Source organism: Carcharodon carcharias, chromosome 11 (genome assembly GCF_017639515.1).
Source record: "Carcharodon carcharias isolate sCarCar2 chromosome 11, sCarCar2.pri, whole genome shotgun sequence".
Taxonomy (NCBI): domain Eukaryota; kingdom Metazoa; phylum Chordata; class Chondrichthyes; order Lamniformes; family Lamnidae; genus Carcharodon; species Carcharodon carcharias.
The window spans coordinates 46,352,716-46,379,822 of record NC_054477.1 but is presented as its reverse complement, the minus strand read 5'-3'; the positions used below and the strand labels follow the sequence as shown (position 1 = coordinate 46,379,822).

At 43.7% G+C, this 27,107-nt stretch overlaps 1 protein-coding gene across 6 annotated transcripts in view; it reads right to left on the bottom strand.

Moving 5' to 3' along the window:
• Positions 1-27,107, bottom strand: part of LOC121284086 (high affinity cationic amino acid transporter 1-like) — a 109,874-nt gene that overhangs the window by 62,770 nt on the left and 19,997 nt on the right. For 2 of the 6 annotated variants that reach the window (XM_041199144.1, XM_041199145.1), the window contains exons 2-3: positions 5,138-5,225; positions 3,721-3,794 (exon numbers count right to left, since the gene is read on the bottom strand). The exons of 1 other annotated variant lie outside the window; for it this stretch is intronic. Coding sequence is in view for 1 of the 5 variants with exons in the window: in XM_041199140.1 (XP_041055074.1) it covers positions 1,999-2,019 (21 nt within the window). In the remaining 4 variants the exon portion in view is untranslated. Of the gene's footprint in view, positions 1-1,998; positions 2,128-3,720; positions 3,795-5,137; positions 5,226-27,107 lie in introns of those variants that run through there. 3 more of the 6 variants (XM_041199143.1, XM_041199142.1, XM_041199140.1) reach the window with 2 other exon arrangements.

The following is a 27,107-nucleotide window of genomic DNA, read 5'->3' as shown; positions in this document are numbered from 1 at the left end:
CTTTGAAAATGTGTTTTTGGTTGTGCTCAAAGGAGAAGAGAATTTTTTTTTGAATTATTTTTTAAAATGCAAGTTGCCTACAAAGATAATGTTTAGTTAATATTGCTTCTAGTCATTTGTTACAGGAAAACTCTTAAAATGTGAAACTTTGTTGTGTCAACTTTTCATCTATTAACTGGAAGTTCAAATTTTTTTCAAAGTTATAAATCTCTACGAGATCATAATAGGCCCTCAAGCAAAGCATTCAATATTCATTTACAAAGACCATATAATCAAACAACATCTTCTGCTATTACTGTGTGCTAATCAGATAGAGTAAATTTAAAATCAAAATCTCTATTGACTTTTTTTTTCACCGCCAGATGAAAATATCAAAAGCTACGAACATTTCGCAAACGAGCAACTTTAATGATGGAAGTTCCCTTAGAGTCCCTCCTGAACAGCCACCATAATTTGCAGCTAAGCAGAAAAACTAAAAACACAGCATACCAAGTGAGATGGAACAATCCTGCTAAAAGCCAAACTGCTGCAACTACAGGTATAATTCAGATGGTTGAGTGCACTATTCCTCATGGAAGAGAGTTCAAATTATGTATAATTTCTGTCTTCATATACATTTTAAGAATAGAAAGTTTCCGCAAGTCTGAAGTACTGGTTTGGGATTCATTTGAATCGATTATACTGCAGAAAAAGCTTTATAAAATCTGATAGCAAGGGATATGTCTGCATAACACAACAGCTTGTGAAACTTTCTGGACTCAAATGTGGAAAATCTATAAATAATGCTGCATTGCAACCAGGTTTATTAATGACATTACAACAGCCTTTGAACCTCAAGGGATTTAAAATAGCCAGGAATTTAATCCGATCTTGCCTAATCAGCACTTTGTGCCAAGGGGATTCTAGAATACAGCTGCTTGATTTATCTGTTCACTTGTGATGCCGAATCAACCAGGTTTAAAAAGTGGGTACAGTAAGGGTGTATCAAATTTAAGCCAATCAGAACAGAGTCTGGTAGACAAGAAACAGTGCCAGGAGGTAACAAAACAAAAGCACATTGAGTGATCATTCAAAATAGCAGGACAGGGATAGAAGCATGAAAAACAAATGATTCAAATTCTCCCATCACATGGTCATAAGTGTACTTACATTATTTACTGCCAATATTTAGATTGGACAATCAAATTAACTTGCTATGCTGTGTCAAATCGTGATAGAGAAACCAGAGGGTCTTTCTAAATGGATATTACCTATCTGGTGGGATTGGTGTGTGAGGGTCCAAGACAGGCTCTGCACCTGAAAGGCGCCTATTTTAACAGTTGGGTCTCATCATATGATTGGTGGACTGGTTGGCTGATCCCATTGGCAGCAGGCCACCCACCCACCTCACCCAAACAATTCCTGATAGCAGCTCCAAGGAAATATATTTAAAGGGTAAATGCACCCTTGAAGGGGAAATTGCATTCACTGAAGTTCAACACTCTAATTTCTCATTGTGCTGGACATTGGACATGGTTGGAAAGAAAGGTATACCACCCCCAGCTTTTCTGACATTGGCTTGGAGATGTGGCTAGCAAATGTGAGGGAAGTACTTGGCGGAAGTGTGATTAGAGTTGGTGGGGCAAGGGAGCTACTGAAGCATCCTTCCACCACCCCCTGTGCCCCACTCTCCCCACATGGGCCTGGTCCAGTGCAGGAAGGGATTCAATTACCTTTTCTTTCACTGCATATGATCAGAGTCATTCATTCTGTTCCATCCTTCAGCATTAAGAGCAATGGTTACATACAACACAAGGGCACACTGCATTACTTCTCATGAGGCAAGATTCACATCGATAAGAGTGAAACCTCTTAAGTCGATTAAACCTCTTAGTTGGTATTGATCCCTCAGTTATGAAAGCACTCAACAAAAGGCAAGTATTGTTGCAGAGCCCAAGGCTCTCACATTTTGACGATTGTCATCAATAGTTATTGTCTGGCTAATACAGCATTGGTTACCTGCTTGGTATACATTTCCATTAGCACCCTGGGTGGTTGTCACCTTTACAATCAGTAGCATGACTTGGCCCCTGTGGTAGCAGGTAGTGAGGCAGTGGTCAGAAACAACTTGCCTCAAGAAATGCAACCTCCTCAGACATATCTAGAAAGGCCATCCTTGATTTGTAGGCCTTGTTGGATCCTGTGAGCTGGCCCCTCACCTGCAGAGGCCCACTGGCTGTGTCTCCCGCATCATGGACTCTGCTGCTACTGTCGTTGCTGCTCTTTTTCTTCCTCCTTCATCCAGTAAGTTACAGCAAGGAAACCATCCATCATAAAACTTCCACTGTTTATTAAGGTGGAGTAACCAAAGAGAGCATCACAGACAAAAAGAAGTCCAAGATCACTCCATCAACATTCTGAGTAACACACAGGCGGCACTGATCTGGGTGCATGCAGCTTCTCATCTCGAAATCCTGCTTCTCGAACCAATCTCACTCGGTTTAATTTAGAGGGCTGGGAGATCGGCAGGAATTGTTTCTTTTTAAACAGTTAAAATTGTACTAGGGTCTGATTTGCAACATGCATACAAATTTACACGAGATTGGTGTCCGCCTGCAACAGGACCTGTGGCCAGCTGGAAAATCTCCCAAGATTAAAATCGCATCAAGCAGCATCAGGCCACTAAGTACACTCGACCAATTTTAACACCTTCACACACCCTATTCCTGCTTGGTAACAAAACCCTCGTGAGGCAACTTCCACAAACCTACTGGCAATACTTTACCATTTTAATACATCTCTTAACCCCCCCAGTGCCAATATTGTCAGATTGCTTCTCCGACATTCAGACCAGTTAAACGTCATGAAGACCTCCTGGTCAAAAACTCCATTCCCCTTTCCAGGTTTAGTCAGACAGTTTGCAATTTCTACTTGACCCTGAACTGAGCATCGGCCCCCTACGGTTGCTCCACCAATAAGACTATTCACCTCTGCCTCAGCCTTCATCCGTGCCTTGGTCACTTCTATACTTAACGCTTACATCCAGCCTTCACTCTCCATAAAATTCCCCTCATTCAAAAATCTGTGCATATCCTATCCTCCAACATCCCCTTCGCACTCGCTGCCCTACATTGGCTCCTGGCCCCCACAATGCCTTAAATTTAAAATCCTCATTCATATTTAAATTCATTTATGGCCTCACCCCTCCCTAGTCGCTATATCTTTTCCAGCCCTACAAAGGTCCAGCGTTTTATGCATCCATCCACTCAACTTGCCATCCTACTGGTAACTTGGTCAGTCTAGGTCCGATGGTCGGGAATTCTCTCCTTAAACCTTTACCTCTCCGCTATCCTGTGCTCCTGCCTCTTTAAAACTCTCCTTAAAAAACACTTCAGACCAGTTTTGCTCACCCATCTTTCTTTGTGCCAAATCTATGTCTGATAAAAAGTTTCTGTTCAGCACCTTGAAATGTTTATCCCACATGAAAGACTATATATAAATGCAAGTTGGTGTTGCTGAATGCAGTAACCTGGTATTATTCCTAGAAAGACTCTTACTTGTTAGTGTGCCACAACAGTTTGGTCAATTACTAACAAGTTCATAAAAATGTATGGGAACACATCAAGCTGCAATTTACTGTACAAGTCACATGTAACAAAATAGCTAATTTGCTGATTGTACATGTAACTATTGTAACTGACATTTGTTTCTCTTGATAAGGAGAGAAAGTAAAGCTCTCACCTTGTATCATACTTGGAATTTCAATCTGGAGGTAGCAAACCGAATTTGACGAAGATAGTCTATACTGAGGAAGACTGCAACAAATTACAAGACATCAATAAACTTTCAGAATGGGCATTTAATTGGCAAATGAATTTCAACACAGATAAGTGAGGTAACTGCATTTTGTACAAATGGATGAAGAGGTCAAACATTACTTGCAAAGTAAGAATTTAGAAGAGCAAACGGATTTGGGAGTATAAACAAGCAAACCATAAAGTATTGCTGAAAAAGAGAGGCATGTTGTCGAAGGTTTTCGTCTTGCACTGATCAGGATAATTCACAAGATTACCAAATTGTAATGGGAACAACTTTGGCAGTTAACTGGTGCATTCTCCTTGGCAACGTCTCTACCAGAGTCCACTTGCTAACCAACCAGCAATCTCTCCTCATGCAGTATAAATTGTTGTTCCTTTTACATTTGGTATTTTTGCGAATTGTCCTGAGTGCAAGAAAAATGTTTTGACAAGGTGTGTTTTTTTCAGTAATACTCAAGATCTGTACATTCGAAGGACTATAAATTACAAAGTAGGTGATACAGGTTAATAAAGCCATAAAATAAAACCAAGCATGAATGTTTACTTCTAGAGGGATAGAATTGCATAATAGAGAAGTTATACTAACCCTGTACTCAACCTTGGTTTGACCAAACTTTGTGCATCATATTATAAAAAAGGATATACAGGCACTGGAAAAGGTACAAAAAAAGATTTACAATGGTGATACCAGAAATGCATGGACTTTCCTATCAGGGAAGGATGATCAGGTTGGATCTCTTTTCTTTTGAAGAGAGGAGGTTGAGGGTGACCTAATGGAGATTTGTTTTATAATTATAAAAAGTTTTGATAAGAGTGGATACAGAGAGAATGTTTCCTCTTGTGGGGAAGAGTACAACCAGAGGTAATCAATGCAAGATAGTCACCACGAATTCCAACAGGGAATCCCAAAAAACCTTCTTGGTCAAAAAAGTGGCGAGAATGTGGAACTTGGTACCACAGGGAGGAATTGAGGCAAACAGTGTAGAGGCATTTGAGGGGAGACCAGATAAATAGAAAGGAAGAGTGGTTATGCTGATAGAGTTAGATGAGGAAGCATAGGAGATGATTCAAGTGGACCATTAATGCCGGGATGGACTGGTTGGGCCAAATTGCCCATTTCTAAATATCCTACGCAATTTCTATGAAATGCTGACTGAATTACAGAAATTCAAATTCAATCCTTTGCTTTAGTATTAGAAATTATTCCTTTCCCCACTTATACAGGAGGGGCTGTGTTTGTTTGGAGCAGACAATGTTTTAAGTTACAAACAAAATTTCAAGCATTATTTTGCCCTTTAGAGATAATTCTCTTATTTCACCTAGGGTAGAGCCATACCCACCTCAAACACATGCCAGAAAATCATTTGTGTACCTGGACCTTCAGGACATCCTCCCCATCCCCCCCCCAAACCTCAATCAGATGTCGTGCTGGAAGTACAAAGTCAGAAAATTATCTCATCATTTCACATTCTTGTACCATTCTTTCTACAGAGGGAGAGAAATTATGACTGCAGTGAATAATCTTAAACTAATGTAGAATGCAATGATTTTCAAGTAATCAAATAATTATATTGTGAATTTTGATAGAGCCAACAATCTTATTTTTCCAATGAAACATCATTTCTGAATCTTTCTTCATTCAGGTATAGTTTTGACTCAGTTATAGCTCTCCGGCCTGAGTCAAAAAGTCCCATTCCTGAGACTTGAGTACATAATCAAAACAGACACTCCAGTGCAGTACAGAAGGAGTGCTGCACTGCAAGAGGTGCCATCATTTGGATGAGATGCTTAACCGAGCTTCAACTGCCCTCCTAAACTGGGGAAAGGCTAATTTTACAAAGATGAGATATGATTTGGCCCAAATGGACTGGGAGCAGCTACTTGCAGATAAAACTGTATCAGAGCAGTGGGAGGCATTCAAGGGAGGAAACAGCGAGCATAAAGGGCAAATAAGTTCCCGTAAAAAAAGGGTGGGGGGGTGGGGGGTCGGGACCAAGTCCGGAGGACCCTGGTTATCAAGGGACATAAAGGTTAGGATTAAGAGAAAAGGAGAAGCTTATGGCAGATACCTAGGGATCAATATGGCAGAGTCCCTAGAGGAGTATAAAAAGTGCAGGGGGGAAAATTTAAAGGAAATTAGGGAAGCTAAGAGTGCATGAGAAAGCATGAGAATAAAGGAAAACCCAAAAGGTTTTTTTTATTTATAAAGAGCACGAGAATACCTAGGGAAAGAGTAGGACCAATTAGGGACCATAGAGGTAACCTGTGTGTATGGACCCGGAAGACGTGGGTACAGTTGTCAATGAATACTTTGCATCGGTCTTCACAATGGAAAAGGACAACGTAGGTATAGACATCAGGGTGGAGGACTGTGAAATATTAGAGGAAATTAAAGAGAGAGAGGTGGTACTAGCGGGCTTTGAGGCCTTAAAAGTGGATAAATCCACAGGCCCGGATGAGATGTATCTCGGGCTGTTGAGGGAGGCAAGGGAAGAGATACCAGGGGCCCTGGCAGTAATTTTCAAATACTGTCTGGCCACAAGTGAAGTGCCAGAGGACTGCTAACGTTGTCCCATTATTAAAAAAGGGAGGAAGAGATAGACCAGGTAATTACAGGCCAGTCAGCCGTACCTCAGTACTATAAGGAAAGTTACCAGAAAGAATTCTGAGGGACAGAATACATCTACACTTGGAGAGACAGGGATTAATCAGGGATAATCAGCATGGATTTGTCAAGGGAAGGTCATGTCTGACTAATTTGATTGAATTTTTTGAGGAGGTAACCAGGAGTGTTGATGAGGGTAATGCATTTGATGTGGTCTACATGGACTTTAGCAAGGCTTTTGATAAGGTCCCCCATGGCAAACTGGTCAATAAAAGTAAGAGTCCATGGGATCCAAGGCAACGTGGTCAGTTGGATCCAAAATTGGCTGAGAGGCAGGAAGCAGAGGGCGATGGTACAGGGATGTTTCCGAGTGGAAGTCTGTTTCCAGTGGGGTTCTGCAAGGCTCGGTGCTGAAGCCCTTGCTGTTTGTGGTGTACACAAATGATTTGGACTTAAATGTAGGAGGTATGATCAAGAAGTTAGCAAATGATACGAAAATTGGTAGAGTGGTAAATAGTGAGGAGGATAGCCATAAACTGCAGGGGGATATCAATGGACTGGTCAGGTGGCAGAGCAGTGGCAAATGGAATTCAACTGGAAAAGTATGAAGTAATGCACTCGGGGAGGGCTCAAGGGATTACACTATGAATGGTAGTACCCTAGAAAGTACTGAAGATCAGAGGGACCTTGGTGTGCATATCCACAGATCCCTGAAGGTAGCAGGGCAAATGGATAAGGCAACATAAAGGATACTTTTGCCTTTATTAGCCATGGCGTAGATTACAAGAACAGGGAGGTTATGCTGGAACTGTATAATTCGCTGGTTAGGCCACAACTGGAGTACTGCATGCAGATCTGGGCACCACTTTATCGGAAGGATGTGATTGCACTGGAGAGGGTGCAGTGCAGATTTACCAGGATGCTGCCTGGGCTGGAGGGTCTTAGCTATGAGGAAAGATTGGATAGGCTGGGGTTGTTTTCCTTGAAGGAGCGAAGGTTGAGAGGGAACCTGATGGAGGTGTAGAAGATTATGAGGGACATAGATAGAGTGGAGAGGAAGGCACCTTTTCCATTAGTAGAGGGGTTAATAACCAGGGGACATAGATTTAAGGTAAGAGGTAGAAGGCTAAGGGAGGAATGGAGGAGAAAGGTTTTCACCCAGAGGGTGGTGGGAATCTGGAACTCCCTGCCTGAAAGGGTGGTGGAGTCAGAAACTCTCATAACATTTAAGAAGTATTTGTATAAGCACTTGCATTGCCATAGCCTCCAGGGCTATGAGCCAAGCACTGGAAAATGGGATTAATATAGTCAGATCTTTGTTGACCGGTGTGGATATGATGGGCTGAATGGCCTCTTTCTGTGCTGTAAACATCTATGAGTTTCGAATAGGCACAAAAGGTCCGGTAGCACTATCCTTCAATGAACATCGCTAAAATAAATCTGTTCATATATCTGACCACTGTTTGTGGGACCTTATCACGAGCAACTTGGCTGCCATGTTCCTCTTTATTTTAGCAGTGACAACACTTCAAAAATAAAGCATTGGCTGTACATAGTTTGCGGCCTTCTGAGCTCACAAAAGGTGCTATTCCGGAAGTGATGTCTCCTAATAAATATTCCACAAAGCTGCCCATTTTGGATAATCAAATGATGAGTTATCATGCCACCTGCCTCTTGCACCACACCCTACCAACCTGCTTCCCTTCTCTTGCAAGAGATGTATTAGTCACTCTTTATGATCACAAAGCCAGCCAGCATAAACATATACAAAACTACCCTCATCAGATTTTACTGTTTTTCCATCATGTTGTCAAGTCTGTATTGTAAGCACATTGAAGATTTTCTATAGTCCTTATGCAATGGGTGTTGCCAAGGCAGTTTTCCAGAAGCAATTACAGCTTCTTTTAAACTTTATATACTAGGTGGCAACATAAGTCATTATGCTTTAATCAATATTTCTAGTGACAATCCCAATCCTAAACTAGCTTTGAGTCTTGTGATATCCTTGTTCCACCTCTCTGTACCCACTGATTCACTAATGCACTTTTAATGATCAAAGGCTAAGTACTACATATAAAACTCACTTACCAATATGCTTACCAATTCTCAGTTAACACAGCCTGTTTTGCATGTAAACTCTTGAGGCACATTCTTGACACTCCCTTTGTTGGCAATTAACTCAATTTGTTTGAATATATCCAGATCCTGATAATCACAACCAATGGTGTAATTTTAATCGAACCTGTCCAATGGGTACCGTGACTGAATCTGGCAATACATTTCACACTACTGGCAATTTAACTTTCATTGAAAAAGTGATCTTTTGCCTTTGACAGTCAACATCTGTCCAAATGTTTCATGGCCCCTATACCAGTGTGCAAGTCTTACACTTCCCTGCATTAAAATTCCTTAGCCAATCCTCTTTACACAGAACCCCATGAATTTCATTAATCCCCCTAACTGTACAGTTTATCATAGCAAATCTGATAGTAGAAGTACATATAACCCTCCATTTGGTTGGAGTAAACAGAATACACAGAACAAACTTTTGCAGAACACCCATCAATAATCCCAAACAGAACTTTTAAAACGTCTCCTTGTCTCCTACTTCTAATCACCTTTTAAATCCAGCAAGTTGATTTGTTATTGGTTCCACATAGCTTAATATTCTTTAAAAATGCAAATATGGAACTTTACCAAAGGACATTGGAAAAAAAATCAAAGTAAATCAAATAACTGGATCAAACTTGTACACTGATTTATTTCCCACTTCAGAATTCCAGCAGATTCATGAGGCATGACCTAATGCTTCCAAACCACTTCGACAAACCATTATGACCTCTATATCCTTCAGATAAAGACGGATAGTTTTCCCTTAAATTGTTTTGTTTGAATGTTTCCGCATTACTGATGTTATATGGTCTATATCTTCTAGATTCATGCCTTACTTTTCCTATGAATTGACTATGAAGTGGTCTTGCAGAAACTAGAGAATGTCCAGAACTGTCTATAAAAGGTGTATTCTGGGAGTTGATTAATGGAAGAACTCAGTCTCTCAAAAGGGCACTCAAAGTTTGATGACTCTTACATTTTACAACGATCACTGCTAATAGTAGGGATGAAAGCGCTGCAGTCAAGTTATACTGCCCGGACCAACTAAGTAGCATTTGTAACCACTCCAGAAACCGAATCTGAATGATGGAACTTTGCATCGATAAATTGACTCTCCCTAAACTGATTTTCAAGTTCATTGTGAAAATGTTGTATCTCCACATGAAAGAATACAGTTTTGAAATCAATTATAGCGAATTTCTTGAGCACCCACCTAAACAATGAGCAGTAACATTACCATCATGAATTTAACTTCACCATAGCAATGGTCATCTTCGGTTAAAAAAAATAAGGATGAGCTTCCACAGGAGAGTGCTGTCATCAAGCTCAGCATCTGTAATGCTGGTAAAGTCTCGCTGTTTGTGACTTCTTTCGCGAATGCATTTACCTGCACAAAAATCCTTGTACACACAATCACCCATTGCAGCCCCAAATCTCCACCTACCTACGATTTAAACATTGAAAGTTTGTACATGAAACATTGACTGGCCTTAAATTAAAAAATCAGCATTAGAATAGAGAAAAACCGAGCTTTCTATCTTGTATTTCCCCCAGTAGGAAGTGTGCACTGTACTTGTCATCTGTAACTGCATGCGGATTTGCTGTATTGTACAGGATTCATTAACTCCTGACCAGTATTTTACAGTAAAGGTACAATACAGCACTTTACTAAAGATGTGCGAGTCAGAGCCAATCAGAAAACGACCCAGGAAAGGGAAGACACTTCAACAAAAAGTCATAATCTTAGATAGGCTGAAAAATGATGCAAGTGCTACCATTTCAGCCAGGGAATACTCTGTGAATAAATACATAATCAGGTATATTAGGCAGTCTGAAGAAAAAATAAGAGCCTGTGTTAATGCTTCTGGTGGTCATACTGCCAGGTTAACTTTTGTAAGTAGGAGATCTCCACATTTGGAGGAAATGGAGAAGTTATTAATGTGTGGATAGGGCACCAGCAAAGGGGGACCTCAGTTAATGGTCCAATCATTATAAATAAGGCACTTGAATTGTACCAGCACATAAAAAGCAGTAAAGAGGGTAGCGTTGGTGTCACCGGTGATAATAGTGACAATGAAGGTAGCACAGAAGGTGCCTCTCCTTTGCAAAAGATTCTCAGCCAGAACTGTGTGGTTTGATCACTTGAAAAAGCGTTTCAGACTGTGTAATGTGAAGCTGGTGGAGGAGGCTGCTTCAGCTGACCATGCAGTTGCAGGAGAATTTCCCACGGTGCTGCAGGAATACATTAAAGAGAGGGGCCACCTGGCAGAGCAGGTCTTCAACACAGGCGAAGCTGGCCTGTCTGGAAGAAAATGCCAAATAGAACTTACAAATCCAAAGAACAAAGGGCAGCTCCTGGTTTTAAACCAGCAAAGGACAGACTGACACTTCTGCTGTGTGTCAATGTGACTGGTTTTAAATGTAAATCAATGCTGGTTTATTGGTCAGAAAACCCTCGAGCTTTCAAAAGGGAAAAATAAATCTTGTCTGTCAGTCTTTTGAAAGGCTAATAGCAATACCTGGGTTTCAGCAATTGTTTTTGAAAACTATTTTGGGAATTGCTTTCTGCCGGAGGTCAGGACTTATTTAAGGGTAAAGAACCTGTCTTTCAAGGTCCTGTTCATCCTTAATAATGCAGAGAGCCATCCAGATGTTGACATTTTGTTTATGCCAAGTACAACACCATTTATCCAGCCAACGGACCAGGAGTCATTGTAAGCTTCAAGGCTTACTACACCCATAGAAATTTCAGCCACATTCTTAATCTCCTGGGAGCAGACCCTTCAACCACAGTCCGTGATTGCTGGAATCCAACATCCTCATTGCAAGGGGCATAATTAAAGATGCATGGGATGAAGTTAGAGCTCCAGCCATAAATGCCCACTGGAAAATAGTTTGGCCTGAGGAGGTGAATGATTTCACTGGGTTCCCCAACATGGGTGCTAAAGTGGCCAGGAGTGTTGACTTGGCAATACAAGTTGGAATGGAGGGATTTGAAGCCCTGACCACAGATGAAGTAGATAAGTTGCTTCAGTCTCACCAAGAGGAACTATCAACGGAAGAATTGGTTGAACTGATAAGATTAAATGAGCCAAACAGGAGCAGGAGCAGAAAGACGACCCTAAGATGGCTCACTTCACAACCAAGGCGATGGCAGATCTCATAAGATCAGCTGAAGATTTGAAAAAACAGATGACAGGCCATAATACAAACATGGGAAAAACATTGCCTTTTGTAGAGTGGTTGACACTGCTATTGCTCCTTACCGGATAATTTTACAAAATTGAAAAACAAAAGGCAAAGCAGTAAACAATAACATTGTTCTATCCATCCACATCAATGTCTACACCAGCCACTCCCTCCACACCACTCAACTAATGTACAGTAATTTGTACAGTAGTGACATTTTACACAGTTTTCTCACCTTATTAAACAATTTCACCAGTAAAATTGTCTTAAATTTATGAAAAACAGTTTTTATTGCCTCTGTTTCTTTAAAAAAGACAAATTTTGGGGTGGCTGGGGCCTATTTAATTCACTCCCATTATTAGGTATGTTCGCCATTCGCAATTTCGCCCTTTGTGAGAATTCGCAGGAACATAACCCCCATGAACAGTCAATGGTTTAATGCAAAAGCTTGTATGAGTCACAAAGAACCCTTGTGGTTTTGCCCTGGTCTGATGCCAGATCAGAACATGTCTCAACCAAGGCACATAACGTATAGCAGCCCTTAGACGGGCTCAGTTGTTCCATAGTCAACTTTGTCTGATCTGGAGAGCTTGCTCTTACATTTAATAGATAAACCAGACATCAAAATATCATTAAGATGCAGGGGATCAAATAATACTAGCATTTGCTCAAGATCATTCTTTAGCATTGAAGCTTTCACAATTAGCCAATTTGAAACATTACAGAAAGTGACATTAGGAGGAGATATAAGAACTGCCAATGAACATACGTCACCAGAAATGACCTATGATAAACGTGCAAATATTGGAATACGCTGTTGCTGGAGGCTGGCAGGAAAGACATTGATTGGAAAAGCTTTTAAATCAAAGAACTCACCAGAAAAATAATAATTCTAAATCTGGAAACTGGCACAGATAACCGCATAGGTTTGGATAAAATATCTTGTAAACATTCATTCAAAAGCTTTGCAATGATCCTTTAAACCTTTGCACAATTTCAAGCAAGTAAATAAGGAGTTTGGAGAATGCTGTTCTTGTGTTGTATGATCAGACTGAATGAATGTGGTAGGTCCACATGAGAACTTGATTTCACAGATAGCAGCAACTGAAGAAACACTACATGTACCAGAGATCACTTCAGGACTGTCTTAGATAATCAATAGTATTGTTGGTCACTTTCACAAACAGTTCAAGTGACTTACATTCCAGGCTGTGCTCATGTTGTCCAATAAGTGGCATAGTCCTTGATATAACAATAGGATCACCTCGTGATTTAAAATGGGCACCATGACTTTCACGTTTCCCTACTTGTGCTTGTCCCAGCTTTTAGAACGCAGACTGAAACAATTGGTGAGCCTAGGCCAGATATTTATTTAAAGCTAATTTATTTCACAGAAATCAAGTCAGCAGGGTAGTAATCAAAGCATATTGCATTTACTTAACTCCACCTCACCCCCCAAAAATGGGTGGAGATAAAAACAAAACCATAGGTTCTGACCTTTATGGTCCGACCGATCAGTCTGTAACATTCCATTCTCTACACAGGATTTTTAAATTCCAAAAACGTGGCCTCTTCCATTTTAATACCAGCTCTAAGCCAAGGACTGTGGTTCACATTTTCTGATTTTAAAACGCTGACTGCCTGCCCATATATCATCTTTTGTCTGTGTCCCATAGTCAGGGGAGGGTTGCGATGCTGACTTTCTGCCAATTAAGTGATTCGCTGGTATGCCTGTATATAGACCAAGCGCTCTCTTTTAAAGTAAAAGGAAAAGTATGCCCCATTCTCAAAGTGAATGGGGGTTATTCAGACTAACGGGTTGGAATTTTTGCAAATCCAGAAGAGATCCACGACTTAGCAAAACGCTACCAGAGCTCAGAATCCAACATATTCCCACACCTCCACGGTTCAGGGTGGCAGTGGCACATTTAAAAGTGCAGCTTTTCTTTTATTCATTCACGGGATGTGGGCTTTGCTGGCAAGGTCAGCATTTATTGCCCGAGAGCAGGTGGTGGTGAGCTGCCTTCTTGAACTGCTGCAGTCAATGTGGTGTAGGTACACCCACAGTGCTGTTAGTGAGGGAGTTCCAGGATTTTGACCCAGCGTCAGTGAAGGAACGGCAATATATTTCCAAGTCAGGATAGTGAGTGACTTGGAGGGGAACTTCCAGGTAGTGGTGTTCCTATCTATCTGCTGCCCTTGTCCTTCTAGATGGTACTGGTCATGGGTTTGGAAGGTGCGGTTGAAGGAGGCTTCGTGAATTCCTGCAGTGCATCTTGTAGATGGCACACACTGCTGCTACTGTGCGTCGGTGTTGGAGGGAGAGAATGTTTGTGGATGTGCTGTCAATCAAGCAAGCTGCTTTATCCTGGATGGTGCCAAGCTTCTTGAGTGTTGTTGGAGCTGCACTCATCCAGGCAAGTGGGGAGTGTTTCATCACACTCCTGACTTTTGCCTTGTAGATGGTGGACAGGCTTTCGGGAGTCAGGAGGTGAGTTACTTCTCACTGGATTCCCAGCCACTGACCTGCTCTTGTAGGCACAGTATTTATATGGCTGGTCCAGGTCAGCTTCTGGTCAACAGTAACCCGAGGATGTTGATAGTGGGAGATTCAGCAATGGTAATTGAATGCCAAGGGGTGACGGTTAGATTTTCTCTTGTTGGAGCTGGTCATTGCTGGACCCTTGGGTGGCGCAAATGTTACTTGCCACTTTGTCAGCACAAGCCTGGTCTTGCTGCAGTTGGACATGGATTTCCTTCAAACAGAAGGAATTTTGGTCACAAAATTTCTGAAACACAGCTCATGGGCTTTACAAATTTGATTGAAAAGTCTAAACCTAGCAGTTATTTGGAGAGATAATGCACCCATCTGGAAAGGTAAAATACCCCTTTGTAGCAGGTCAGCTACCCCATTGAGATTGTTAAGAGTCGGCATGAATGTGCATAAAAAATAGATAAGGTCTGTGATAGTCAAGTCATTTAAATCCCCTGCTCTTTAAATTTGAGAGGCCATGGGATGGCAGGGGTGGTGCATGAGGAGGTTGTGGGGCAGGGGGAATGACAGCTGAAGGCTAGAGGGTTTTTTTTGTTTTATTCTTTTTATTTCACTTGTGAAGAAGTCCCAGAGTACCGTGGCAGACCTTTTAAACAGCCCCCCTCGGCAGCCTCCACACTGGTTCCAGGGATGGCAGGCTGGACTCCAGATACCAGCACCCCCCATCTCCAAATGAAAATCCAACCATTCAGGGCACTTGCTTGTGAGTTGGGTCGCAGATTCAGGAAATTTCCCAAATCGGAGAGAAAATTCAGGCAATTGTGTTATGTTTGAAACTCTCAACTAGCCTATCTGGCTTTAATACTAATCTTCAAAGTCTGCACCCTATTATTCTTAAATTTATTCTTTCACTGATCGTGGGCATCGCTGACTGGGCCAGCTTTTATTACCCATCCATAATTGTCTTGAGCAGCTGGTGGTGAGCCGCCATCTTGAACCGCTGCAACCCATGTGGCGTAGGTACACCCACAGCATTGTTAGGGATGGAGTTCCAGGATTTTGACCCAGTGACAGTGAAGGAACTGCAATATATTTCCAAATCAGGATGTGTGGCTTCGAGGAGAACTTCCAGGTGGCGACGCTCCCATCTATCTGCTGCCCTTGTCCTTCTAGATGGTAGAGGTTGAGAGTTTGGAAGTTGCTGCAGTGCATCTTGCAGATGGTGCACAATGCTGCCACTGCGCGGTGGAGGACAGGATGAATGTTTAAGGTGGTGGAGAGGTGCCAATCAAGTGGTCAGCTTTGTCCTGGACGATAATCACGGAGTCAGAGGTCTACAGCACAGAAAAACGCCCTTCAGCCCATCGTGTCTGCGCCAGTCAAACAAGTACCTAACTATTCTAATCCCTTTTTCCAACACTAGGCCCATAGCCTTGTATGCCTTGGCATCGCACATCCAAATACTTCTTAAATGTTATGAGGGTTTCTGCCTCTACCACCCTTTCAGGCAGTGAGTTCCAGATTCCCCCCACCCTCTGGGTGAAAAAATTCTTCCTCACATCCCCTCCAAACCTCCTGCCACTTACCTTAAATCTATGCCACCTGGTTATTGATCCCTCCAACAAGGGGAAAAGTTCTTTCCTGTCTACCCTATCTATGCCCCTCATAATTTTATACACCTCAATCATGCCCCCCCTCAATCTCCTCTGCTCCAGGGAAAATAACCCCAGTCTATCCAATCTCTCCAGCCCAGGCAACATCCTGGTAAATCTCCTCTGCACTCTCTCTAGTGCAATCACATCCTTCCTATAATGCGGATTCCAGAACTGCACGCAATACTCTAGCTGTGGCCTAACTAGCATTTTATACAGTTCCAGCATAACCTCCCTGCTCTTATATTCTATGCTTCGGCTAATAAAGGCAAGTATCTCATATGCCTTCTTAACCACCTTATCTACCTGTCCTGCTATCTTTAGGAACTGGTGGACATGCACACCAAGGTCCCTCTGATCCAATCAGGGTTTGGTTATGCTTGAGGCCTGATACTTACTTTTTGGTATCAATATATTTACTTTCCCTATCTAATCATAGCCTCTTGAGTTATACAATTGATTTCTCCCTTGCAGCCTATTGGGTTCAATGTTTCCATTGCCAAGAATCTTGTTTGCAATGGCACGAGACGGTCTGCTATTCAGATTTCTGTCCGGAGTGAGTGACAGAAAAGCCCCAATAGTTTCAACTATTGCAGCTGGGGTTCTTTCTGGTAAGCTGTTCATATAAGCTGTAAGTCATGGGCTGCAGTGTGCTTACCTACCTTCTTGAGTCAATAACCTTGCACTCTGACTGCATAGCTAATCTGTGTGAGTACCAACTAAATAAACTTTATAAATAAAACCTGTCTAGAATGACGTATGTTCGCCCCATCTATTAATATTTACATTTTCCTAGTCTCGTCTTCCCACATGAACTGCTCACTGCCAGGCAGCTTGCTTTAGCAGGGAAGGAAAAACATTCCACTATTATAGTTAACACCTTACTCGTTATCAATAGGAACACTTAGACTTCCTGAGCTGGTCACCTCACTACCAGTAGCTGGTTGGGAAAATCGGTCTGACCAGCTGAAATTTGCTCCAAAACTATGATAGGCTAAAGAAACTGGGATTGATTTTTATCATTTATTTGGGAGGCAGGTCCTGAACTCGCTGTGCATCTGAGCCTTCATAAAATAGATTTAATTCTAAAGAGGTAGCGATCTTTTGTACATATTAATAATGAACGTTCTCCTTCCTGTTACAACCTGCTGAGGAGGGGTCCAATGGCTCCCCTCTTTCCCTTCTCCTCATTTGACCACAATAGGTGTGTTTTGTTTAAAAAGGGTTACGCTTGCTAATTCAATGAGCACGTAACTGTTTAGACACTGTGATCATTTAAAAAGAACAGGTTTTCTTGATTTTAACAACGGAGGAGGTTGGTTTGTTATATTTAAATCGATCTAGGTAAAATAATGAAATATGCTGCGACTTCCAAGCGCACAAGCTCAAAGTTCACACACACACACACATACAGATTACAGAGTAGGGGTGGATAGATTGGCCAAATTAGAGTTCATAAAAAATGTTCACAATTTATAGCATGGAGTCTCTAATGGCTTCAGGCTGAATCAGGTGCTACTGATGCTACTGCTGTAGAGCTAGAGTTCGTTGTTCTCCTGGCGAGACAGCTGCAGAGTTGAGTTTTTTCTTTAAAATCTCTGCCTTCTGCAGAATGAAGACAGTCCAAATTTGTTAGTTGTGTGGGAAGAGAGAGGCAGGAGCTCCACTTAGCTCAACTGCTAGTCCCGTTCTGACCGGAAACCCATGTGCTTAAACTACACAAAGGACTTGGGCTGGTCATGTAATCTCTCTCCAACTGCCAGTAATTCAAACATTAACTTGATCAGCTCTTCTGGAGAGGTATCTTAAAAATCAAGGCCTTTCTCTTCATCTTCAGCTATTGAGTACTGTAGGTGGCTTCCATAGGTCTTGTTGATTGGGCATGAAGGAAGGTCGTTCACAAACCCTGGGTGGTGCTGTTGTCTGTGATGGTTTTTGCATTTTGCTGTCTCCTCTCCATGGGGTTGGAATGTGGAATAAGTGATAATGTAAATTCATGTCAGCCACCTTGCTGTGTGTTAGAGTCTGTGGCTGGATTTTCCGGTAGTGCCCATGATGGGAATCATTGTGGGTGAGCCTGAAAACTTGACGGACCAGACAAAAGTCCACTGACTTTGGAAATTTTGTGGCGGCATTAGAAAATCCCAGCCTCTGTGTCAGCCAAGTATGTTTTTTAAAAGCCCATGGATTAAAAATCAATATTTGATAGCAAGGTACCTTCACAACGCCTCTCCGCCATGCAGAATGAAACAAGATGGTGGGATTTGAATTCGAGTAAAAATCTAGAATTAAAAGTCTGATGACGACTAGGAAACCATTGCTGATTGTTGTAAAAATCCATCTGGTTCACTAATCCCCTTTAGGGAAAGAAATCTGCTGTCCTTACCTCGTCTGGCCTACATGTGACTCCAGACCCACAGCAATGTGGCTGATTCTTAAATGGCCTAGCAAATCACTCAGTTGTACCAAACTGCCACAAAGTCGATAAGGAACGAAACTAGATGGACCACTCAGCATCGACTTAGGCATTGGAAACAACAATGACAAACTCAGTCCCATCAACACTGCAAAGTCCTCTTTAATAACATTTGTGCCAAAATTGGGAGAGTTGTCTCACAGACTAGCTCAGCAGCAGTCTGACATAGTCATGCTCAAGGAACCATATCTTAACAGATAATGTCCCAGACATCACCATCACCATTTCTGGGTATGTCCTGTACTACCGGCAGGACTAACCCAGCGGACGTGGGGGTACAGTGGCATACGTTCGGGAGGGAGTTGCTCAGGGAGTCCTCAACATAGACTCTGGACCCCATGAAGTCTCATGCATCAGTTCAAGCATGAGCGAGGAAACCTCCTACTGATTACCACGTACAATGCTCCCCTCAATCTCCTCTGCTCCAGGGAAAATAACCCCAGTCTATCCAATCTCTCCAGCCCAGGCAACATCCTGGTAAATCTCCTCTGCATTCTCTCTAGTGCAATCACATCCTTCCTATAATGCGGATTCCAGAACTGCACGCAATACTCTAGCTGTGGCCTAACCAGCTTTTTGTACAGTTCCAGCATAACCTCCCTGCTCTTATATTCTGTGCCTTGGCTAATAAAGGCAAGTATCCCATATGCCTTCTTAACCACCTTATCTACCTGTCCCGCTATCTTAAGGCGCTAGTGGACGTGCACACCAAAGTCCCTCTGATCCTCCGTACTTCCCAGGGTCCTATCATTCATCGTGTATTCCTGTGCCTTGCTCGACCTGCCCAAGTGCATCACCTCACACTTATCCGGATTAAATTCCATTTGCCACTAATCAGCTCATCTAATCAGCCTGTCCTCCTGTAATCTAAAGCTATCCTCCTCACTATTTATCACCCCACTAATTTTCATGTCATCCGCGAATTTACTGATCAACCCTCCTACATTCAAGTCTAAATTGTTTATATATACCACAAACAGCAGGGGACCCAACACCGATCCCTGTGGAACCCCACTGGACACAGGCATCCAGTCACAAAAACACCCCTTGACCATCACCCTCCACTTCCTGCCACTCAGCCAATTCTGGATCCAATTTGCCAAATTGCCTTGGGTCCCATGGCTCTTACCTTCATTATCAGTATCCTATGTGGCATCTTATCAAAAACCACGCATTCATCCGGACTAACCTCCTATTTCTATACTCACTAGCACGTGGCACCAGAGGTAATCCAGAGATTACTACCTTTGAGGTCCTGTTTTTTAAATCTGTTTCCTAGCTCCCTAAATTCTGCTTGCAGGACCTCATTCCTCTTTCTACCTATGTCGTTGGTACCAATATGTACCATGATCTCCATCTGTTTGCCCTCCCCCTTTAGAATGCCTTTCGGCCGTTCAGTGACATCCTTGACCCTGGCACCAGGGAGGCAACATACCATCCTGGAGTCACATCTACGGCTGCAGAAATACCTGTCTGTTCCCCTTGCTATCGAGTCTCCGAACACTATTGCTCTTCCCCCCTTTTTCCTCCCCCCCCGTGCAGCTGAGCCACTCTCAGTGCCATCAGAGAGGCTCCACTCCCCAGAGAAACTGTCACTCTCACCGTTTTCCAACACAGAAAAACGGTCCTCGAGGGAGATGCACCCTGAGGATTTCCTGACTACCAGCCTGACACCTTTCTTCTGACTGATGGGCACCCACTCCCTCTCTGTCTGCACTTCTGTAAGCTGTGGGGTGACCACATCTGAAAACATGCTAAACACTCAGCCTCACGGATGCACCCTAGTGCCTCCAGCTGCTGCTCAAGCTCTAATACTCGGAGCTCAAGTAGCTGCAGCTGGTGGCACTTCCTGCACACGTGGTCGGTCAGAGTGCAAGGAGTGTCTAGGACTTCCTACATGTTGCAGGAGGTATATAATACGGGACTGAGCTGCCCTGCCGTGCCTCTAGTTGAAAAAAAAACCCTTACATTAAGTTAAATACAGTAAAAAAAAACTTTAAATTATTTATGTACTTTAAATAAAAACTAGAACCTTTATGTTTCCTTAGCTTAATCTATTTTAAACTGGAGAAAAACACTTACCCACTACTCACCAATCAGCTCTCACCTTTGTGCTGATGTCACTTTTTGAAGCTTCCTCACACTCGCGCTGGTTTTGATCTCTCTACCACGCTCTTGTGATGTCATTCTTGTTATTTTCAAGAAGAACTGACTGCAGGATACTCTTCCCAGGCTGCTTCACCACAATGCTGACTGCAGGGCAGTCTTCCCCTTGACGATATCAAGCTTCGAGTGCTGTTGGGGCTGCACCCATCCAGGCAAGTGGAGATTATTCCGTCACACTCCTGACTTGTGCCTTGTAGATGGTGGACAGGCTTTGGGGAGTCAAGTGGTGTAGTGCTAATGTCACTGGACTAATGATCCAGTAGCTCCGGATAATGCTCTGGGGATACTGGTTCAAATACCAGTATAGCAGCTGGTGGATTTTAAATACAATTAATAAAATCAGGAATATAAAAGTTAACCTCAGTAATGGTGACCATGGCAACTATCATCAATTGTCATAAAAACCCATCTAGCTCACTAATGCCCTTTAGGGAACAAAATTTGCTGTCCTTACCTTGTCTTACCTACTTGTGACTCCAAATCCACAGCAATGTTGTTGACTCTTAACTGCCCAAGGAAATGGCCTACCAAGCCACTCCTTTCAGGGGCAATTAGGCATGGGCAACAAACACTGGCCTTGCCAGTGACACACATTCCATGAAAGAATAAAGGGTAGAAAAAAGCGATGCAGAATCCCTAGCCCCTGACCTGTTCTTGTAGCCACAGTATCTATATGGCTGGTCCAGTTCAGTTTCTGGTCAATGGTAACTCCCAGGGTTGATAATGGGGGATTCAGTGATGATAATGCCATTGAATTCCGAGGGGAGGTGGTTAGATTCTCTCTTGGACTTGGTCACTAATTGGCACTTGTGTGGCGTGAATATTACTTGCAACTTGTCAGCCCAAGCCTGGATATTGTCCAGGTCTTACTGCATTTGGACATGGACTGCTTCAGTATCTGAGGAGTCGTGAATGGTGCTGAACATTGTGCAATCACCAGCGAACATCCCTACTTCTGACCCTACGACAGAGGGAAGGTCATTGATGAAGCAGCTGAAGATGATTGGGTCTAGGACACTACCCCGAGGAACTCCTGCAGTGATGTCCCGGAACTGAGATGATTGACCTCTAACAACCACAACCATCTTCCTAGGTATGACTCCAACCAGCGGATAGTTTCCCCCCTGGTTCCCACAGACTGCAGTTTTGCTAGGGCTCCTTGATGCCACACTTGGTCAAATGCAGCTTTGATGTCAAGGGCAGTCACTCACATCTCACCTCTTCAATTCAGCTCTTTTGTCCATGTTTGGACCAGGTCTGTAATGAGGTCAAGAGCTGATTGACCCCAGCAGAACCCAAACTGAGCAATAACCTGGTCACTGATGCCGAGTAAATGTCACCTGATAGCACTGTCGAAATCTTTTATCATTTTGCTGATGATCCACAGTTGATGAATGGGGTGGTAACTGGCCGGGTTGGATTTATCCTGCTTTCTGTGGACAGGACATGCCTGGGCAATTTTCCACTTTGCCGAGTATAGGATGAGTATGGTAAATGAAATGACTATAACTTCACAACATATTTCAAACCATCTGACAGCTATTAAAATTAATTTAATAATTAACGACTGCTTGGCAGAACATCTGTGTTCCATCCGCAAGCATGACCTCGACCTTCCGGTCACTTGAAACTTTAATTCATCATCTTGCTCTCACCCTCACATTTCTGTCCTCAGCCCCTGCAATGTTCCAGTGAGGCCCAACACAAGCTTGAGGAACAGCACCGCATCTTCCAACTGAGCATATTTACAGCCCTCTGGACTCAACACTGAGTTCAACAACTTTAGAACATGAACTCCTGTCCTCCATTTGTATTTTTCCACCTCTAGTGCCAGCCTGCATTTTGTCCTCCCATTTTGCTTTCAGACAGCACTAATCTTTAATCTGCTATTATCTGATCCCTCCTCTGGACCAACCTTTGTTCCTTTAATACTACCATTACCGTTCCCTTTGCCTTATATTCCATGACATCCTTATAATTTAATCTCTCCTGCCCCTGGCCTTCCACACCTCCCCTTCCTTTTTCAACAAACCCATCACAGTTCTACCTCCCTTCAGTTCCGAAGGGGTCATATTTGACTTGAAACGTTAACTTTGTTTCTCTCTCCACATTGCTGAGCTTTTCCAGCATTTTTTTATTTCAGATCTCCAGCATCCACGGCATTTTGCTTTTATTTATTAAAATTAATTTCTTGCACTTGATTTTTCAGATGCAAACTGTGTGGTCGGCGTGAGGGCTTGCTGTGGTGTGGTTGTGCTGGCCAGTGATTAGCAACAAAGGGAGGGAACAAAAAACAAGACAAAATAATCCCTCCATCACCCCCAACTCCTCAACCCACACCTATGGCACCTCCCCATGCCCACGCAAATGATGCAACACCTGCCCCTTCACTTCCTCTCTCCTCACCATCCAAGGGTCCAAACACTCCTTTCAAGCGAAGCAGCATTTCACTTGCATTTCCCCCAACTTAGTCTACTGCATTCGTTGTTCCCAATGTGGTCTCCTCTACATTGGAGAGACCAAACGTAAACTGGGTGACCGCTTTGCAGAACACCTGTGGTTTGTCCGCAAGAATGACCCAAACCTCCCTGTCACTTGCCATTTTAACACTCCACCCTGCTCTCTTGCCCACATGTCTGTCCTTGGCTTGCTGCATTGTTCCAGTGAAGCCCAACGCAAACTGGAGGAACAGCACCTCATCTTCTGTCTAGGCACTTTACAGTCTTCCGGACTGAATACTGAATTAACAACTTTAGGTCTTGAACTCCCTCCTCCATCCCCACCCCCTTTCTGTTTCTTCCCCCTTCCAATAATTTATAGATTTTTCTTTTCCCACCTATTTCCATTAATTTTAAATCTTTTATGCCTCCCCACCCCCACTAGAGCTATACCTCGAGTGCCCTACCATCCATTCTTAACTAGCACATTTGTTTAGATAATATCACCACCTTCAACACCTCTGTGTTCTTTTGTCTGTGACAGCTTTTGATTATCTGCTCCTATCACTGCTTGCATGTCCCTACAACCATACCCATCCCCCCCACCCCCCCCACCTTAAACCAGCTTATATTTCACCCCTCTCCTTATATTCACTCAGTTCTGTGGAAGGGTCATGAGGACTCGAAACGTCAACTCTTTTCTTCTCCGCCGATGCTGCCAGACCTCCTGAGTTTTTCCAGGTATTTGTTTTTGTTTTGGATTTCCAGCATCCGCAGTTTTTTTGTTTTTATCTCTGTGTTTAATTGACTGCCACTGCTCTTCAAGAAATGCCTTCCTTAAAGAAGTTCTGTCGTCTCTGCGACAAGATTTCCGTATCTCTCTTTTGCCTTGTTCACCTTCATTGCTTTCCATTTCTCTCCTGGTGTTTGACAAGGTGTTTACTAAAACCCGCTTTCACAGCCATATCTCCTTTCTCAGTGACTGTCTCCGTCTCTGACTTACCCCACGTGGATTTCAACTGAAATTCCACCCATGTTTCGAACCCACCCAGGATTACAGGTATCTCCGGGACATAAAACGTTTCTCGGACTGCTGTTTCCGTCACATTCTGAGATTCACACTCAGTGTCATGCGCCGCCATATGAACACACTCGACCTCTCCCTCCAGCAGCACCACTGTACACTTATTCAAAGCTGCGCGTGCCCCCAGTTTCATTTTATTCTTTGTCTCATCCAAGGCCTCAACAAGAAACTTTCTCTTTCTCTCAAGTACTAAGGAACGCAAGCTCCAACAACTCATCGACACCAAGACCCATCTAGGACCCTCCACCCCTGCCTGTCCCTCCTTCCCCACCCTTTCTACCAATCCCAGCCCCAGCCGTGTATTCACTATACCCCCTGACCTTCCCCTCTCCGATGCTGAACGTTCAGTGCTCAGCAAAGGACTGTTTCATACCCTTACGCCCTCATCTCAATGAATTTCGGGCTCGGCACGATGCTGAACTCTTCTTCCGCCATCTTCATCTCCGGGCTCACTTCTTTGGGCAGGAGTCCTCTCCCCGTTCAACGGATCCTTTAACCCACCTCCAATATTCTCCCTCCACCTGGACCCCTCCCTCTGGATTCTTACCTTCTCTTGATCTTTTCATTGAGAACTGTCGGCGCGACATTAGTCGTCTCAATTTCTCTGCTCCTCTCACCCATTCTAATCTCTCTCTCTCTCTCTCTGAACTTACTGCACTCCATTCTCTCAGGTCCAACCCTGACATTGTCATCAAACCCACTGACAAGGGTGGTGCTGTTGTTGTCTGGCGCACTGACCTCTACCTCGCTGAGGGTGAGCGTCAACTCACAGACACTTTTTCCTACCTCTCCCTGGACCATGACCCCACCACTGAACATCAAGCCATTGTTTCCAAGACTGTCACTGACCTCATCTCCTCTGGGGATCTTCCTCCCACAGCTTCCAACCTGATAGTCGCCCAACCTCGGACAGCCCGCTTCTACATCCTACCCAAAATCCACAAACAGAACTGCCCCGGTAGACCGATCGTCTCAGCTTGCTCCTGCCCCACAGAACTCATTTCTCGTTACCTTGACTCCATTCTCTCTCCCCTTGTCCAGTCCCTTCCCACCTACATCCGTGATTCCTCTAACACCTTACGTCACATCAACAATTTCCAGTTCCCTGGCCCCAACCGCTTCCTCTTCACCATGGACGTCCAATCCCTCTACACCTCCATCTCCCAGCAGGATGGTCTGAGGGCCTTTAGCTTCTTCCTCAAACAGAGGCCCGAACAATCCCCATCCACCACTACTCTCCTCCGTCTGGCTGAACTTGTTCTCACACTGAACAATTTCTCCTTTAACTCCTCTCACTTCCTCCAAATAAAAGGTGTGGCTATGGGTACCCGCATGGGCCCCAGCTATGCCCGTCTCTTTATGGGGTATGTGGAACATTCCTTGTTCCAGTCCTACTCCGGCCCCCTTCCACAACTCTTTCTCCGGTACATCGATGATTACTTTGGTGCCGCTTCATGCTCTCGTCGGGACTTGGAAAAATTTATTGATTTTGCTTCCAATCTCCACCCCTCCATCATTTTCACATGGTCCATCTCTGACACTTCCCTTCCCTTCCTTGACCTCTCTGTCTCAATCTCTGGTGATATACTGTCCACCAATATCCATTACAAGCCTACCGATCCCACAGCTACCTTGACTACAGCTCCTCACACCCCGCTTCCTCTAAGGACTCCATCCCATTCTCTCAGTTCCTTCACCTCCGTCGCATCTGTTCCGACGATGCTACCTTCAAAAACAGTTCCTCTGACATGTCCTCCTTCTTCCTTAACCGAGGTTTTCCACCCACGGTCGTTGACAGAGCCCTCAACCGTGTCCGGCCCATCTCCTGTGCATCCACCCTCACGCCTTCTCCTCCCTCCCAGAAACATGATAGGGTCCCCCTTGTCCTCACTTATCACCCCACCAGCCTCCGCATTCAAAGGATCATCCTCCGCCATTTCCGCCAACTCCAGCATGATGCCACTACCAAATACATCTTCCCTTCACCCTCCCTGTCGGCATTCCATAGGGATCGTTCTCTCTGGGACACCCTGGTCCACTCCTTCATCACCCCCTACTCATCAACCCCCACCTATGGCACCACCCCATGCCCACGCAAAAGATGTAACACCTGCCCCTTCACTTCCTCTCTCCTCACCGTCCAAGGGCCCAAACACTCCTTTCAAGTGAAGCAACATTTGACTTGCATTTCCCCCAACTTAGACTACTTTATTCGTTGCTCCCAATGTGGTCTCCTCGACATTGGAGAGACCAAACGTAAACTGGGCGACCGCTTTGCAGAACACCTGCGGTCTGTCCACAAGAATGACCCAAACCTCCATGTCGCTTGCCATTTTAACATTCCACCCTGCTCTCTTGCCCACAAGTCTGTCCTTGGCTTGCTGCATTGTTCCAGTGAAGCCCAACGCAAACTGGAGGAACAACACCTCATCTTCCGACTAGGCACTTTACAGCCTTCCGGACTGAATACTGAATTCAACAACTTTAGGTCCTGAACTCCCTCCTCCATCCCCTTTCTGTTTCTTCCCCCTTCCTTTTGTTTTTTCCAATAAATTATATAGAATTTTCTTTTCCCACCTATTTCCATTATTTTTAAATACTTTTAAATCTTTTATGCTCCCCCCACCCCGACCAGAGCTATACCTTGAGTGCCCTACCATCCATTCTTAATTAGCACATTCGTTTAGATATATATCACCAACTTCAACACCTATGTGTTCTTTTGTTCTGTTGTCTTTGACATCTTTTGATGATCTGCTTCTATCACTGCTTGCTTGTCCCTACAACCACACACCCCCTTCTACTTCTCTCCCCCCCACACCACCACAACCACCACACACACACACACCCCCCCCCCCCTTAAACCAGCTTATATTTCACCCCTTCCTTGGATTCACCTAGTTCTGTTGAAGGGTCACGAGGACTCGAAATGTCAACTCTTTTCTTCTCCGTCGATGCTGCCAGACCTGCTGAGTTTTTCCAGGTAATTCTGTTTCTGTTTTGACTACAATTTATAGACAGTTAGAAAAAAAAATCCAGACAAATTATTGCTGAGAGGAAGGACACTTACACATTGGGGGAAAAAAGGGCTGTG